The 18,661-nt window shown below is 37.8% G+C and overlaps 1 protein-coding gene across 7 annotated transcripts in view; it reads left to right on the top strand.

Moving 5' to 3' along the window:
* COL12A1 (collagen type XII alpha 1 chain) overlaps positions 1-18,661 on the top strand; it is a 98,351-nt gene that overhangs the window by 18,814 nt on the left and 60,876 nt on the right. For 5 of the 7 annotated variants that reach the window (XM_054062599.1, XM_054062597.1, XM_054062598.1 and 2 more), the window contains exons 11-15: positions 437-709; positions 2,977-3,249; positions 4,122-4,394; positions 13,857-14,126; positions 16,451-16,717. The exons of the other annotated variants lie outside the window; for them this stretch is intronic. In XM_054062599.1, the coding sequence (XP_053918574.1) occupies positions 437-709; positions 2,977-3,249; positions 4,122-4,394; positions 13,857-14,126; positions 16,451-16,717 (1,356 nt within the window). The remainder of the gene's footprint in view (positions 1-436; positions 710-2,976; positions 3,250-4,121; positions 4,395-13,856; positions 14,127-16,450; positions 16,718-18,661) is intronic. 7 annotated transcript variants of the gene reach the window in all.

Raw genomic sequence — 18,661 nt, 5'->3', positions numbered from 1 at the left:
AAATACTGGGATTTCTTTTGTCATATTTCTAATGTAGATCTGAAAAAGCCCAAGGATTCTTAGTTCCCATTGATGGCATAATGTTATTGCTGTTCATGGGACGTATGAAAGAGGGAATCCAATATGTTCATCAGTTTCTTACTTTAAATTTTCCTAAGTACATTTTTTTAGATGGTCTGTAGTCATTTAATCTAGAATCACTGAGTTGGTGCTTCTACTCATTCTCATATGATCTGAGACAACCCAGATATGATCTTCATGAAATTTGATAACTATATAAGCAAGTATAGAAAACAAGTACTGTTGCATGTGCAAAAAAAAAAATCTGTGCAATTAATATCAAATTGTTGAGACATTTTTCATTTATTTTAGAGATTTTGTGTTAAAAAAGTATTCTAGCAAGTACGTCTCATCTGAGTATTTTTTTTCCATACAGCTTATGTACCTGCAAAGAACATCGCCTTTTCTGATGTAACATCTGACAGTTTCAAAGTGAGCTGGTCTCCAGCTGGATCTGAGGTTTTGTCCTATCTCATTAAATATAAAGAAGCAGTTGGTGGAGATGAATTCATTGTTTCAGTACCAGCTTCAAGTACTAGCTCAGTTCTCACCAACTTGCTACCTGAAACTACTTATGCAGTCAGTGTGATTTCTGAATATGAAGATGGTGATGGCCCTCCCTTGGATGGAGAGGAAACCACCTTAGAAGGTAGGCTTCCCATTATTCTCAGACACAAAAGAGTCATATGTTAAAATAAGAATTTGCTTTGAGAGAATGGCTGTATGTGGAAAAGCCAGCTAAGGCTGAGAAGCCGTACTGGTATGCAGAATGAGAATAAACATTATTGCCCATCAATGCATTTAGTAAAGATATACAATTCAAACAATAGGTCATTAAAATGTTAGGACTGCGTTTTTCCCTGAGAGTTGGATGGAGGATGTGTTTCTCTGCAGTGGCCTATTTTTTGAATGGTGCGTTGTCAATAATAAATTCACTGGCATGTATTAGTCTTAGTATACACTTAAGTTGGACTAGATGATTATTGAAGGTCCCTTCTAACTGAACTATTCTAACTATTTATAATCATGACTGATGCAAGAATGCATGTTGATTTTAATACATTTAAAGTCAAGCATGTACCTATGTAATTTACCGTGTCTACATCTAACTTGCATTAATAGACATTCTGTTTTATATACCTTAGTCGTAAAGGGGGCTGAGATTTTGGTCAGCTGTTTCTCATCAGAACTTCCTGAGTCTGATCCAATAACTCTTACTGATTCAAAACTTCCATTGATGTCAGCGTGGCTTACATGATCAATGGCTGTAAAGTTAAGCATGATAGTTGTACTTTTTCGTGATGGAATTGCCTCAATGTGTTTCCACTGATTTAAAGGAGAAGGATGATGGTAGATTTGATTTTCTATTCTGGTAATTGAATACTCAGTCTACTCCAAATCATGCTTTTTAAAATATTGATCCACTCTTTTTCATTATTCCATGCTGTCATTTGTGACCTTTGGTGATGTAAATGATTCCAATGGAGCAAAAGAAACAGCATGGAAATTTGTTAATTGCTTTTTCCTCTTAGGATTGATAGAAATACACACTTATAAAATCGCTTAGTTTGGATGTTAATTTTGGAAGATACAGGTTTCACTGTTGGTGCGCATATTTCCATGACTTTACTAGTCAGAACACTTCGGCCACGCATAACTTTCCCTTAGGAAAACAGACAAACTCTTGACTGATAGAATATGTAACTTCTGAGAGAAAGTGACAGGAGAAGGAATAGCTTGAATAAAAATAATTGGCGTTCCTATGTTGTAGCTGATGTTGTCTTAAATAAATGTCAGCATCTTGATCTGATGAAATCCCAGCATGTCCAAGAAGACAGAGTTTCTCTGCAATATGTAAATACCAGCACCTCTTCACACATATCTAGCATAATTTGGGCCAGACAGCTTTCTTGGCAACTAACTGGTTTCAGGCTTTTAAAGAATTTAAAATTGTGTTTCTGATTAGTAGAAAAAAAGTTGATTTCATTAAAACTAGGATTATTAGTTGCTTCACTCTTAACAGGTCTGTAATTTGGCTCTGAAAAGCAATGCTTTTGGCATACAATGTTCCAGTTGAATTATACTTTAGATAGTAAACAACAACCCCCCCTTTTTTTTTTTTTTTTTTGCTTAAATGAAAGTGCCATATGCTGGTAGGCAACTTGCAGTACAGTAGGTCTTAATGCATGTTCAAAATTCAAGTCCTTCTTCGGTGTGCCCACTGAGTTCGTGTGAAATGACCTGAGGTGCTGTACCTTTTGTCAAGGAGCAGGCTAAGTTAAATGATCCACCATAGTTTTTGCTGAATTTCTGGGGTGACAAGATGTTTCTTGTCTTTGAGTTTGAGACTTAATTCAGAAGCCTTTTTTAAACATTAGATGCAACTTGTAGCGCAATTAACATATTTTGTGTTGTAAAAATCTAACTTAAAAAATTAGAGTTGTTTTGGTGTTTTTTCTTATTTCCTGTTGCATTTACCTTAGTCATTTCATTAAAATAGGAGAGCTGCCTGTGTGTAATCTGAACAACTATGTGTAAATGGAGGTGGTGCAGAAGCAAACGGCCACAGTAAAGTGTTAAGAAATTTCTGCACTATGCCCAAATGTGCCTTATGCTGTTCAATTCTGCTGTTACTGCTAAACAGGGGTAGACTGTCTTCAGTTTCAGGATTGATTGTATAAACTGGGATTAATGTACTTTTGGGGACAACTTTGTTATGCTGCTGATTGTAACTCTTGCCTTAAATTTTCAGGAAAAAAAGGCTAATGATTTGTGTACCTTAAAACAATGAGAGGGCAATATAAGCTGTTGTTTGGTAAATTGAGTGAGCTAACAGAATGGTTGGGATGGTTTCACTTCAGATACTACTTGATTAAAAACAAATATTTACAAATAATATGTGTATTTTTTTTGTAGTTAAAGGCGCTCCTCGAAACTTAAGGATAACAGATGAAACTACTGATAGCTTTGTAGTTGGTTGGACTCCAGCTCCAGGAAATGTCCTCCGGTACAGGCTTGTTTATAGACCACTTACTGGAGGAGAAAGGAGACAAGTGACCGTCTCAGCAAATGAAAGATCAACTACTCTGCGGAACTTGATTCAAGATACAAGATATGAAGTGTCTGTTATTCCTGAGTATCAGTCTGGGCCTGGGAATTCGCTGAATGGATATGCAAAAACTGATGAAGGTACGTGGTCAATGCTGTGAATGTAGTAAGCTTGACAAGAACCCCTTGCACACTGACATATTCATACTGAAAAGAAAATAATCCATGTTGGCCATATGTATTATCCCAGATGAACAGGGAATTATAAAATTACTGAAGCCTAGTGAAGAGATAGTTTAAGACATATTTATGAAAATGCTAATATTTTATTTTAAAATATAGTATATTGAACCTGCGACACTTAATATGGCAAGGTAACTTAAGCGAAGAATGTACCTGTGTGTTCAATTAATTGTCCTCATAATTCTTCATATTGCCAATGATATAAATTATATTTCTTTTCAGCAAATTCAGACTCTTTGTGCTTTGTTCTGAATGGCTAGCAAGGAATGAAACATTAAATTTACTGAAGTTCTCACTATAGCTTTAAATTGTATGAAAAAACCCTCAATCCTTTAACAGATATCATGCCTTATTAAATAAAATCTGAAGAGTACAGAGACATTACAAATCTCCTGATCACTGGTGAAACTTTACTGAGATTTTAGATATTAGAAAGCAGAAAAGCTATAATCAAAAAGAACTCTGTAGGTAACCATAATGTGTTGATTTCACATTTCATTGGTGATTTTTGACTTGATACTGCAGTGACTTCAGCATGGATCTCGGCATGTTGATGTTATGCATAATTTCAGGTGCTAGTGTGTGTAAGTGTTATTGGGTATTTTTGCCTTAAGGAAGATGGGGATGGAATTGTACAATCCTGATTACACTAATACTGTAGTAGCATTAGTGCAGGCTATTCAGGGACTATTTTTTCAGCATTAAATCCTACGTTGTGGTAACCTGAAAAATAAATGCTTCAACTTTTCAACCTCTTTTGACATGTGCAGTCCGAGGAAATCCAAGAAATTTGAGAGTTTCTGATGCTACAACATCAACAATGAAGCTGTCTTGGAGTGCTGCTCCTGGCAAAGTGCAGCAATATTTTATTACATACACTCCAGTAGCGGGAGGGGAAACTAAGGAAGTGACGGTGAAAGGTGACACTACCTCTGAAGTGCTGAAAGGCTTAGATCAAGCCACTAGGTATGCATTGACTGTGTCTGCCTTGTATGCCTCTGGAGCCGGAGAGGCCCTTTCTGGAGAGGGAGAAACACTGGAAGGTAAATATTTATTGTTTCTGTACAATTATTCATTTATTTTAAGGTGTCTTAAAGTGTACTGTCTTCCTGAGTTTTCTGTATGTGAATGAAATGTAGGCATGAAGACATTCTTATATTTTACAGGGATTGTAAAAATGACTGAAAGACGTGCAGGGACCATTTTTGCATTAGAGAAGCAACATCAAGTCTAGGCATAAGAATAATGAATCATATCCTTTTAACTAATAAGAGTAAGAACCTGGAGCTGAGCATTAACAGAATGCTGGCAAAAGTGTAACTTGGAGCCAAAGACTTTCGTATATGGAGGGGAGGCTGCTCTCGCTCTGCCTTTGAGCAGAGAATTTCCCAGACTGCTTCTCTGTGAGCATTCTCAGTGTCATCTGTTAATTGTCAGAGGATAGGGAAAGCTGGCCATGAAAGGAAGTGTGACTGTGCTCTGTGCTGGCCAGGTATGTATTGCTAAAGTCTACCACTGCAGCTGTGGAGGCGCGGCACTTGAAAACAACTGATGGATGAATTATGTGGAATTAAAAGTTGTCCATTGACGCTAATGGAGTTATAATAGGGATGTACTTGGCTCTCAGGTTCTGCATCACTTTAACTTTTTGTTTATGACATAGGTTAGGAAACAAGCCAGGAAACCTGTTTCTAGTAGGAAACTGTAAAAAAAAAAAAAAAAAATAAAAAATGGTTCCAGTAATTCACCAATGTCCTGAATTCATCCCAGTAAAATTTAGGCACTTCTTTGAACACTGCAGTTTACAGCATGGACTCCGTAGGATTCTGTGATTGATGAAGAAATGTAGATACCTCTAGAAGGCCATCTGAGATCTAATTTTTCCTTCAAAAGAACATTCTTCTGTTCATTGATTATAGAAGGAGCAACTGAGAGCTAGGCACCAAGCCCTTGCTCACCCCACTACCTGAGTCTCAGACAACTATCCAGTCCACCTACTTACACTGAGACTGGATGCAGCCACCAGAAAATCAGGCACCTTGCAATTCATGCTGAAAATTCCCTAGCTCCCTCACATTTACTACCCATGCAAGATCCAAAATGTTCCTTCTGTAGGAGAAAAGAAGTAGCCTCCTGTCCAGAACACTGCTGGGATCCAGGTAAAGGAAAGTGGGTAGCTGGATTCTGCCCATATCCTCCAGAAAAGCCAGCAGTGATCAGAACTTAGTGAAGTTCCATGTTGGTGGTGGTACATTAAAGCTCTCTATTAATTTTTGCTTGGTTTGATATTAGTAAAATATTAGTAAGACCATATACAGTTGTCAGTCATTACCGAGTGATCAAAGGTGAAGAATAGAAGACAGATTTCTGTTTGCATGACAGCAGACGCCTAAAACGTGATGTTCCCTCATGTAACATCCACCCTGTATTTCAGTAATCAGCATATCTGCAGTTTCATGGGGTAATAAAAATATTTGAATTAGGCCAAGACTCTTTGGACATAGTCCATAGATATTTTAAAAGACTCTATGACTAATGGCATGAAAGGTTCTCAGAGTATCTGTTGAAGTACATAGAAGATATTATTTCACTCTATGGTACTGTCGTAGGTCATTGGAAGATAAAAAGACAAAACCTTTGAGGAAAACCACAGTTAAGGGTTGCAATTTTGGAACTGAAAGGTAGTGTTCAAACCTTCAAAGAGTAGTATAGAAGTTTACTTGAAGAAAGAAGTCATGCTGCTTGTGAAGCGAAAATAAATATGGTTGGACTTGGCTGAAAAGTTAAACAAGTCAGTGAAGTGAACGCTTGACTAACTATTAGATGAAATAACTTGTCTGACTGAGGCTGGGAATGGCACACATCTTAACTTCTGGAGAAATAAACTTATCAACAGTAATGACAAAAAAGCTGTGAAAGGAAGCATAAAAAAGTGTTTAGTATTTCAGTTAGTTTTTCCATGAGCCATAGTGTCTGAGAAACAAAGGAGTGCGGTGTGTGTTTTTCATTGCCAATAGCATTGAAGTACTGAGCACTTAAGTATTTTCCTGTATCAGGAATGCCAGTGAGGCTTACTTGATGTCTTCACCATATGAATTCTCACCAAACCTATTCAGTCGGTGATGCCGTAGTTGCTGGCCACTTCAGTTCATGATCATATCAAAAGCTAGACTTCAGAGTGACTTTCAGTCTGGGACAGTTGTTAGTTTATAGTATTGATACGTAGTCTAAGAGAAATCAGTCTGGGTGTAGTCAACATTTCAGCACTAATAGGAAAATGAGAAAAGAGGAGCTGGATACAGTAGCTTCTCCAGCTATTGTATAGTCAAGTGGCAGGAAATGAAAAATCCAAGCTCTCAGATGTTTATGGAATTTTACTGAGTCACTAAATGGTCCCCTGCGACTGAGGGTGTAGACAAGCATTCTTACTGCCTTCAGTAATGATTTATTTTGCTCTGCCTGTAGTAGGAGAACTCACATGGGCAATTACTGTCTCTTGGTTGCAAGAGTAGCCTTCAGCAGAGAGAAGTGATAACTTTTTAAACTGCTCTAACATGATTTACAAGAACATGTCTGCCTAGGCACTCGTTGAAGGTCCTTCAGTTACGTGTGTTATCTCCAAAGTAGTTTGGAGCAGTTACAAATTCCTCTTGAAAGTTCCTCCTCTTCCTCTTCTTTGCTCTGCGTGGCAGTTTTTCAGTGGTTTGTAGTGGCTTGTTTGTTTCAGGATACTCAGGAAAATCAGTCGCCACAAACACAGCAATCATTCTGTGCACTTGGTATCATTTACCAGCTGGGTAATCTCTGCTTCTCCTGTTGTTTTTCTTTTTGCTAAGGATGTGCTTACCTTTGTTGTAAGCACACCTAAAACAGAGAAGGCAAATATTCCCCCAAGTAACTGCAGATAATCTCTTCCATAAACTGTTTGCATAGTTATCTGCTCCAGCCCAAAGATAAACACATGCCAGAGGATCAGAATTTTATGAACTGTTAGCAGACAACATGGTATAGAGATTTTAGCAAATGAGTAATCAGGAAGTTACTAATTTCTGAGGGTGCTGTTCCATGCCATACAGGTATTTGTTATTCAGAGAGACTGGGTTTATTTCTTCTTTGTCTTTGTGGAGTGGGAAAAGGGAAACAATGTTTTTGTCCGTTTATTGAAGTATGTTTTCCTTCTTCAGTAATATGGGTTTTAGGAAATTTATAGTGCTCTGATTTTTTTATACGGCCTCTTTTAGTCACTGGCTGATTTCATCTGCAGTTGTGAAGTACCATCCAGAGGTAAAAGTTCTAGAGCTTTATATTTCATACTGCATTACGCATAACTGCACATGCAAAATATGTGCTGTTAAAAACTCTCCGCTTTTATCCTCTCATTTTCAAAAGTGCATGGTGATCCATCACTAAGCAGCTTTGGTTGAAGCCCCTTTTACAAAGGTGCTATGGAAAAGTTTTGCTCAGACGCATTTTGCTGGCGGTGGTTCCCCTCAGCTCACACAGTCACTGAAACTGCTAAAGTAAATGAAATTGGTACAGGCTGCCATTTGCTGTCTGGTGGAGCAAGGTTTGTGACAACAGGGGAACTAAACAAATTAGCACTAATGGTTATATTTGATGATACCTAACGCAGATTGAAGATAAGAAGGAAACACCCACAGGAAGTCTGTAGGAAAGGATCTCCTTCTTATCCGCAAACACCCCAAACAAACCATTTAGTTAGTTGCAAGTCTGGCAAGACTTTGTTTTTCTGCCCAAAGGCATGCTCTTGCATGAAAAGAACGTACTGTACATTAGCTGGTAAATAGATTAACTTTCATACTTTGCAGTTACAAAATTAAACAAATTCATTGCTAGATTAAGCAATCTACACAGAAACGTTTAATCCTAATGAATGTCTGAAAAGTTTGAAAGCTGCAGAACTGTTTTATGAGTGTCCTTTTACTGGCAATTATGTATTTTTCAGAACAGCTTTAAGAATTTTTCAGTTACTCTAAGCAGGGGAATCAGTACACTTTTAAATACAAGCTTCAAAGAAATTTAGAACTCCCCCCTCCCCCTTTTTTTAAGATTCAGTGGTCAGATTCCCATCTTGCTTGCAGTGAGAAAATTCAAAGTATTTCCACTTGCATCAGTGAAGTTCCTGGGCTAGAAACGCTGTTGATGTAAATGGACATAGATATTCTGAAATAAATGAGACTGTTAGTCTTCTTTAGCAGACATGTCAACCCATTTCATTCCTTACCTTTGCGAGGTATTTCTTACCTTATTTTTAGAATAAACAATAAGTGTATTATATTCAGGAGATAAATTTGAGAGATAATTATGTCAGTTTCTTCCCCTTGAGAAAGAGACTCTATGTTTCAGTGACATAGGACCCAATCTTGCCATCCCATTTGACAGGTAGCTATTTGTACTGAGAGACTTAGGCTGTACTAAAACAATACATTAAAAAAAGTTGTTATGACTGAGTAATTTTTCATTTTTCAGTTATTTTCTGTTGTATGGATTTCTTAGAGTTTAGATTTGGGGATTTTTTTGGTCAGAAAATGGGTAGTAGTTCTTTGGTAAATAAATGATTTATTTTTGCAGTTTCTATAGTAACATAAGCATGCTTTAGAAATGAATGACCTCCTACAAGCAGAGCGGTACAAATTCAAGTGACATTTTCTTACAATGAAGTTTTTAGCACATCACAGGGACTTTACGTAATGTTCAGGCTGCGTAGTGCTGCCTCCATCCTGACAGAAACAAGGACTCACTGTCCGCTGGAGATTTAATGCTATTTCATGCATTTTTTAAATTATACATTCCAAGATAGTTGAGTCTGACATTTGAAATTGACTTTTTGTAATCTGTGGAACATTATTTTAGTTTTATAAAGGAAATGAAAAACATATCAGAAAAAAATTAACAAAGGGGAAGCTTGAATGAATAAGAAAAAATATTTCTAGATAGTTGAGAGTCATATTAACTGATTATCAGAGATAAAAGGTTAAAGGGACTGAGTATGAGTTCCTGTTGGCTTTTTCCTAGAGCAGGGAGTCTGGAGTGCTCTGGCTCTCTTTTGGGTCAGAACTCTTCTGGTATGCATCTTCTCACCCTTTTGCATTCCCAGTAGCAAAAGAGCAAGAAACCTGCTCTATACAGGGTCGTGTGAGCATTCCCTTTGCTTAGCAAGTCCTTGACTCTCCCCTGCACCATGTCCACATCCCCTTTCTATGTGCTTGAGGGCTGGTGCTCCAGCAATATCCATCTGATTTGTGGCTTTGAGGGAGGGATATCCAGTGCCTCCTCCAGTGCCAAGGAGAGCTTGACCATTATAGTTAAACCTTAAAGTGATTCTGCTACCATCTCATCTGATGTGCACTTGGATCCTTGGCTGCAGTGGCTTAGCCTGATGACTTAATGGGATAGTCCTGATGGACCCCATTGTAAACAAGGCAGGACTCAGGACATACATTTTTGGTGAATGCTTCTGTGAGAGAAGACTCGTTTATTTAGTTGATTCTGATCTTGCAGGATGCTGGCTTAGCTCAATCCTGTGCTTAACTTAAATGAAACATGGCTCTGTGTGAAATTTACTGTTGCAGGTTGATTTTGAAAACTACTTTTAAGAATACTTTGTCTAATTAAGTTAAAATTATTTAGAGTTTGGGCCCAAACTGCATGTACAACTCCCACTGAAATCAACTGGAGTTGTGTAAATGTTTCTGAGGGGGAAAAGCCATTTGAACAAGGCCATTTGAATTTTATGGATGTCAACTTTTTCATTTTAGCTGATTCACAGTCTTGTATTCAATAGCAACAGTGATTGCTGGAGAGCTATGGGAAGTGAGCCAAGTGGACACAGGGAACTGCTTTGATATTGTATTGTGTCTCTGGCATAGTATAGTGGAAAAACTTAATATGGAAATTGGACTTTGCAGAAGTCCAAAACTGGGTGTAAAAGCACCTGACTGAAAATTACCAAGTTAATTTTTTAATCCTGAGAGTATGTCTCCACCGAGTGATGGTGGAGATACATGAGGGACTGTAGGCAGACTGTGTCTGTGAGCTAAACACTGCTGAAGATAATCTGATAGTCTGAAACTGGTGACTCCTTGCTCTCCAAGGTAGGTGTTAGATGTTTCTGAGCAAGCACTTCTTTTTCCTTTGTACATATTCCCCATGGTTTACAGCTGTGCTTACACCAGCTGGTTTAGTGCTCCAGAGCATCACAGGACCTAGTGGCTGTTAAGAGGATAATTTAAAAAAAACAGCTCCTTTCTCACTTGCTGATGACTCGGGGGCTGTATGAAGCTATGGGCATACTTCAACTTCCATTTGAAGTCAGGGAAAAGCAGGACTGTTTTGACTGTTAAACACTTAGAGGCCAGCCAGCCAGCACTTTTCTTTCTTACAGTGTACATTGTCTTTCCATGCTCCTTATCCATCCCATTTAAACAAGCAGGCAAGAAGCAGGTGTACAACAAGCATATCTGAACGTGTAGACCAAAAAACAGAATGACTGCTGCGGTATTAAAGTTGTAGATTTTTGTGTGTCTATGTGAACTGTATGCAAAGTAACCAGATATTTTGTTTTAAAGAAAAATCTCTCATATGTCTAAATGTAATTTTGTAGACATTACATTATACAAGTGTTACTGTGCAGCGTAAATATGTTTCTTGATTTTGAGTGTACTAGCTCAGATAATACTCGATGGAGAGAATCCTGGTAATTTAAGACTTAGAGTTGGATTGCGTCTTAAACACAGCTGCTCCCCTAATACAAAAACACTTGTGGAAGATCCAGTGAAACAGAAAAAAGCTGTCAGTGAACTTCCACCTCACGTATGAGGTGCAAATCAAGTCAGTGTGTTATGTTAAAGAAATGTTCTCTGTTGCAGTGTAACATATAAAAAGTCTAATTTCCTTTAGTAGGTAAGTTGTCTTGTCAGCAGTTTCCAACTATTTGAAGTAAAAACTTTCCATTTAGTTCAAGTGGTTTGGTAGGAATCCCAATCCATTTTCCCTCTCTTACCTTGCTTTATAAAAAGGACCTTTAGTTCCAAAGGATATTTCTTTCAGAACCGACATATTACAGTAACTGGTGTTCATTACAGACCATTCCAAACAAATTATTTTCCTCTGTTATTTAATGACCTCAGTAATGACTTAATCGATAACAGTTTTAAATATGCAGTTATTTTTGCAGTGTTTCCAACATATATCATTAGCTGTAGCGTCCAAGAGTAGACTTGCAAAAAATTGTGCTGTGGTAGCAGATACTTCAATACTGAAATCATGTTGTGGCAGAGCCATGTTTTAAAGTAGCCAAAATAAAGTAACTTGTATATTTATATTACATTAAAATATGGAAAGAAAGATTTTTATTGTGAGACATCTGTGCATTCTATCAAATTAGGTTTTCCATATTTTTTCCATTTGGATTGCCTTAATATTTTTTTTATTGTATGAAAAAGCCAAGATTTGGGAGTAGAAGCTTAAGAGCAGACAGAAAAATTGGTGTAATTTACTTCTGAAGGCAAATCTTTTTTTCAGGCTTCCAGGAAAATTGGTCTTTGGAGTTCAGATTCTGTCCTGGCTTTCATTTAATGCAGTCACTGAATTCAGTGAGACTGCATGAAGCATGAGCTGAATCAGACCTTTTCATTATAACTTTTTCACTATATGTGACTTCCATTGTTGTGAAATGATAAACATTTCACTTTACTGAAACCTCCCTATCTTAACCTTTTTTTTGAAGAGAAGATGCCATAAATTTTGGTGGTTTATATTGTGAGGCTAAAAATTGGTTTGAAGTGTAAAATTGTAAGGACTGATGCAGAGTTAGGATGGGAAAAGAACTGTGTCCAGAAGAGCATGGGGGGATGTCCCAAGACTGAATTAAAATCAGGAAAAACCCAAAACACAAAGGAATTCTATTACATGTTCTGCTAGCTATATTGGAGAGTCAGCTTCATGACTGGAGTGGTACCCTCTGATCCTCTAATTTGTGTAGCTGATGAATTTTTATTATACTGTAAGAATTGTTTTCAGATATGTTGATATTTCAGTTCTTTAAGCCAAGTGGAATTAATTTGCTAGATAGATACTGCTCAAAATGAAGTTGGCTGGCCATGAGGTATTTCCAAAATGAAGCCTTTCTACAGGTAGTTCTGTTTGCTTCTCTGGAATTATGTTTGGAAATGTTGCAGATTTGTGTGGAAGCGAAAGATAAATTAATATGAGAAGTGAAAACACAGTATATGACTTTGAGCAACTTGCTCAGTCTTGGACTGAAACTGCTTTAGGCTTCTGAAAGCAGTGAGGTCTGTTCTTGCAATGAGTCTTAAACGGTGGAAATTGGATAGGTACTGAATTTCTCTGTGTGCAAAGAATTTTGACTCTAGTCCTGTGATTGCTGTGGTATAATATAGGGATATGTTTATATCAGTGCAGTAAAACTTAACTGTGATGCCAGGAGCCCACCTCGAGTGTTTAAGTCCTCTTGCTAAGCATTCTCTCAGGAACGTCTTGTAGGCTGCAGAGAATACACACGAAAGAAGTACGCACTTCTGTGTGTATGTGGATCTAGTTTTGTAGATCCCTTTTGCAGATTTTGCTACAGTCAGGCGATTGCATCAAACCCACCACTCAGCACTCCTCTCCTGCCATCAAAAGGCAGCGACTGCAATAGGAAAATTGAACATATGTTATAAACGTATGTTAAACATTAAACAGAGGCACTCTTTTCACTGCTCCACTGTAGACCAATGAGCTCCATTTTTAAGCAGTGGAATTACTCTGGTCTTTTAGGCGAGACTCGTGCATTCAGCTGACAACTGGGTTTCACAGACTAACGAGCTGTTTCCTTTGTTCCAAGCTGGCTGGAACAATATGCAGAGAGGAAGGAGGTATAAATCTTATGAGTGGAAAGATGGAGACTGTTTTCTGCTGTAAATGTAGCATGAAGTAAACACACTTCAAATTAGTTGTAAACATAAAGTGAAATAGCTGATAGATGTGATAAGAAGTAGTCTGGAAGATTAGAATAATACTATTAAATAAGATAAGGTTGTCAGGGAAGGAACTGTTTCTCTCAGGTAAAAGTTTCCTTTATTTACCGACCCCCCTAAAACAGAATAAATTACACATGTAGGATGAAGTTGAATAAATTACATGAAATTATTTACTTGGCTGTTAAAACCTACCTAAAGAGTTGCAGCACATTTAAGCATTGGCTTCATTGAAGGTCTTTGATTAATGCTGTTTTTATTTTGCATATTCTAAAGCATAACTGCTGTGTATCTTGCATAGTAATGTATAGGATTCATAGTCTAAAGTTAGCTTTAAGCATTTAGCTGAAAAATCCATCAATTTTCTCTTGGAATTACAAATGAATGCTACTGAAACTGATATGGGTTGATTTTGCTCTTATGATCATTTTACTTCTCCATTTGTACTTTGCTAACTTTTGCTATTTGTATTTTAGAGAAAATTTGCTGTTTTCTTTCTTGCAGAACGTGGTTCACCACGTAATTTGGTTACCACAGACATAACTGACACCACAGTTGGGTTATCATGGACACCAGCTCCAGGAGCAGTTAATAATTACAGGATAGTATGGAAATCACTATATGATGATACGATGGGAGAGAAGAGAGTCCCTGGAAATATGGTGGATGCTGTACTAGAAGGCTTGGAGCCAGAGACTAAATACAGGATTTCAGTTTATGCAACCTACAGCAGTGGAGAGGGGGACCCAGTAGAAGGAGAGGCCTTTACTGATGGTGAGTATAGTACGTTACCACCATTTGTAACATACTGTTCTTGACGAAATTATCATGTTTTAAAGAAAATGTACTTTAGTTTTCTTACCTTATTTTCCTGAAAAGTCCCCCGAAACCAAAATGCCACCTCAGATCAGTCCATTCTGGCTTTTTGCTTGATCACTAAAAAAAGGAAAAGCTCTTCTATGTCATGTGGGTTTGGATTCAGCAAGACTTACTTGCAACTTAAGATGTGATTTTGTCTGCAAATTACTCTGAAGTCAGCCTTTCATAGGTTCAGTGTGACTGCTGGAAATCGAGTGGGAAAAATGTTATGGATAAAGTAAGGAGAAAAAGTGGCATAAATTCTCAAAGAATCAATGAATTTCCTTTCTAAGCTGTTGCTCTTTCCAGTCCATAGTCCTCAAACTTTATTAATGTTTGTTATTTACCTTTCCCAAGGCTCTTCTTTTTTCTAAACTAATGTACTATTAGTCAAAGCAGGCTCAAGCCTTTCCTGCATTGTAGGCCAGGGATAGATTGTTGCTGTATAGCAAGAACTGGCAAGTGGAGGAGATGGAATGAATGAGGGGTTGCCCTGGATCAACTTCGACGTTTCTGTTGTTTACCTAAAGGGGTCATGTGAAGACAGGGTCTGAGGGGGTGCTCTGGGCAAGCATTATAGAATCATAGAATAGTTTGTGTTAGAAGAGACCTTTAAAAGTCATCTAATTCCACCTGCTCTGCAGTGAGCAAAGTAATCTTCAACTACATCAGGTTGCTTAGAGCCCCGTCCAACCTGGCCTTGAATGTTTCCAGGGATGGGGCATCTACCATGTCTCTGGTCAACCTGTTCCAGTGTTTTACCACCCTTATTGTAAAAAATGTCTTCTATATAGCTAGTCTAAATCTACCCTCTTTTACTCTAAAACCATTACCCCTTGTCCTGTTGCAACAGACCCTGCTAAAAAGTCTGTCATTCTTATAGGTCCTTTTTAATTATTGAAAGGCCACAGTAAGGTCTCCCCAGAGCCTTCTCTTCTCTAGGCTGAACAACCTAGAGTCGGCTCTATGTCTTCACAGGAGAGGTGTTCTATTGCTCTGATTATTTTTGCGGCCTTCCTCCGGACCCATTCTAACGGGTCTATGTTGTTCCTATGTGTTTACACATTCTTGTACTCTTTCTTAAGCATCTGTTTTGACTACTGTTGGAGACAGGCTGCTGAATTACATTAACCTTTGTTCTTGACCCAGTATAGTTGCTCTTAAGGTCTCACGAGAGTAGTGATTGCTGCCATTGTTAAGATCTGACTCCTCAGATTCAAAGTAGACTGCTATCCTACATCTTCCTTCTTTCTTCAGGAATAGTAGCATTAACTGTCCAGGCTTTGCTAGGTTAAGTGGGCAGCTTAGCCATATAATTTGTTGCTTCTCTCACTGTGTTGACTGACAGAATTTGCTGTGAGGCCTTATTTATAGATTTATATAGAATTTTATATAGATTTTTAAAAATTGCATCTTACTGTTGCAAACACAATTAGAAATTCTCAGTTCCTAGGACTGGGAGAAGATACTGCAACCTGCAAAGCCTACTTACTGTGTGATGAAATACTGACCGATTCTGGCACGCCAAGAAGGTTCAGTTTTGCCAAAACCTAGATGGCTGATTCCAGCTGACAGCCAACATTACATACCTTTCAGTTCACTTCAGATAATTTGTACAGTCTGGAAAATATCTCTTAGAATCAGAGTGTGCTGCAATTTGTAGAGAAAATGCTTTATTAGTCCGTGTGCTCATTTCAGCACATATACTGTCCTGCAAATAGTGGTGAGTGATTTTCCAAGCATTTGGAAAGTCACCACTGTTTGCAGGATAGTTTGTATGAGTCCAGCGCGCAGCAGTTTAGCTGTTTGCCAGTAGCTGATCAGATTTGTAAACTCCAAACTTAGAAGATTCTAACTCTATAGGACATTGTGTTCATAAAAAAACAATGACTTTATAATTTATCACTTTCATTTAAGAGTGCTGAATCCATTACTTAATGGATTACTGAAAAGTGTGACTAAATAAAATTCCCAATTATACTGTGTCATCATGTAATTTATACTTTCCTCTTATTTTTCTCTCTAGTGGAAAGCACATTTATGTTAGTTTAGTCTGCTACAGTTAAGAAATAATTTAACAGTGGTCTGTGGGATTCCCCTATGTCTTGTCCACAATCAAATACTGTAATTTTAAGAAGAGCAATTTTTTTTAATACATCAGAATTAATTTTGTAGGCGTGCATTTGAACATATCTTTATGTGACAAAGTAAACCTTTATCCATATTTTTACACTGAAAAGTGTCACCAAATGCCAGGACTGTGACAGTAGACAACGAGACAGAAAATACAATGAGAGTTACATGGCAGCCTTCACCCGGGAAAGTCTTGTCTTACCGTGTATACTACCGACCACGCAGTGGAGGAAGACAGATGTTTGGAAGAGTAAATGCTCCTGCTACAAGCATAGTGTTAAAGCGTCTTAAGCCACGAACTACATATGACCTCAGTGTTGTTCCAATTTATGATTTTGGACAGGGAAAATCAAGAAAAGCAGAAGGAACAACAGGTATGTATCACAAGCTTGTACAGGATTTGATAATTAGAAGTTCTGTGCTTAAAATTAATAATCATGATATGTAGAAAAGTATAATGGAGTCTGCCAAGATCCCAGATTAACAGGCAAACTTAAGAAAATGCTAGAGGTTGAGAAGAGTGTTTAATTTGCTGGAAACTTCACTATGGCATAGCCCGAGTACACCGTATTACTGTTGATAATAATATGTTGTAGAATCTAGTTGAAAATACTGGGCTTGTTTTGAAACACTGTCATCAGAAGTTAAAACAAGGTGTTTTGTGAGGAAGATAGTATTTCAAGAGACTGCTCAATCAGTTGTTTCATAATTTGCCTTTTGATCCTGGTTATTGATTAAATAGCTACACAGCATCCTGTTACTTAGATTTGTATTCTTTGGTCACCATATTTTCTGTGGAAAAACTGAGGTAATAGAAGGGTGGAGTAGATGGTTTTGAAGAATCATCAGTGGAAGCATGATATCAGAGACCGTGGTCTTTTTTTCTCAGAAACAGAAACTCTAAAACGTTTATTAACTGGTGAGGTGATTTTTATGGTAAGAGTAAAGACCAGTTTTCTACTCTGCCTTTTGTACGTATCTGATACTAGTCTTTCATTTTGTAAGGAAATGTTCTCAATGTTCTCTTGCTATCCAGAGGAAGTCAACCAGATTTAGAATCAGCTTTCTGCTTGTATAGATAGTCATTATAAGAAGAGAATTGTTTTCAAGATGTTTCTGCCCCTGTGAGACTAGTGCCATTCACTGAGGTACACTGTAAATACTTCACGCCATTCTCTGTTCTCTGAATGCACGTCATGTAGAATAATTACAGGAAGTAAGAAACAAGACTCTTTAACAGTGGAGACGTTGACATCCCTGTTACTGAATAAAGATTTCTTTTTAAATTAAAATGTGGTTGATGTAGAGGAGTTATGAAAACCTGATCAGCTCTGGATCAGCACCTGTTTTTTCAGTCTTGAAAATTATACTGAGGTAAATCTCAGATCATCCATCTGCTTTTGATTTTTGACCTGTTCTTGATATGCCTATGCTTTCAGTATAGATAATTGTGGTGGTAATCACTCTTTGGAAGCAAGTGGAGCTTGAATGATCTTGTTAGTTAAAGCTGTCATGATAATTCAGGGAGGAGTATCATGGAAGATGAGACAGAAAGGCTATATTTTTCCTTGTGAGTGGGAGCGTATCTACTGTTTCTCAGCAGAATTAAGAGTCAGAGAATATTTATGATATTTCAGCTATAATTAGACAATTGCATAGGCACAGGGATACGAACCTTTTTTTTCCCCTCCACCTTTTCACTCCAAAGTGACAGTGGTGACTTTATGTATAGCTTTACTTCAGATTTACGGAAAAGCAAAAGTGATGCAAACCATTCTGTCTGTCTGTGAGTACTAACCTGCATTGGGTAGCTGTTAGTCTTCAGAGGAAGTTTCTCTTGACCTAAAAACCTCAAACTCTCTGGCTGCTCTGAAGAATTATTTTTTTGACATACTGCCACACCTGTGGTTGGTGAAGTTGCTTGAGCTGCCAGGCCCCGAGCATGTCAAGGAGAGGACTGTTGGCAGAGGACCTTTACTACAAAAGGGTCCTTGCTTCCAACTTTTCCATGCTTTGATTTGTGGAACCCACAGCTCTGAGGAGGCAACTTGAGCAGTGATATTGGAGACTGAGTACTGGCTGTGTGTGACTTTTGCCTGCAGAAAATTCTGATTTTTCCAGTGTTGGTTTGAAAGGAAGAGGCTTCCATTTCTCTCTTTTGGTCTATGTGACTCACCTCCTTGTTGCCATTTAAAAGACAGAGTGGCTAGTCTATAATTGATGGAGAGAAAGCCTGACGGTGGTTAGTCAACATTTATTGCAAGATCAGATGGGTGTTTAAGATACGTGAGGTGAATTGCTGTCTGTCCCTCAGTCTG

This window comes from Cuculus canorus, chromosome 3 (assembly GCF_017976375.1).
Source record: "Cuculus canorus isolate bCucCan1 chromosome 3, bCucCan1.pri, whole genome shotgun sequence".
In the NCBI taxonomy this organism is placed as follows: Eukaryota; Metazoa; Chordata; class Aves; order Cuculiformes; family Cuculidae; genus Cuculus; species Cuculus canorus.
The sequence above is the reverse complement of the archived record's forward strand: the minus strand, read 5'-3'. Positions and strand labels throughout refer to the sequence as shown.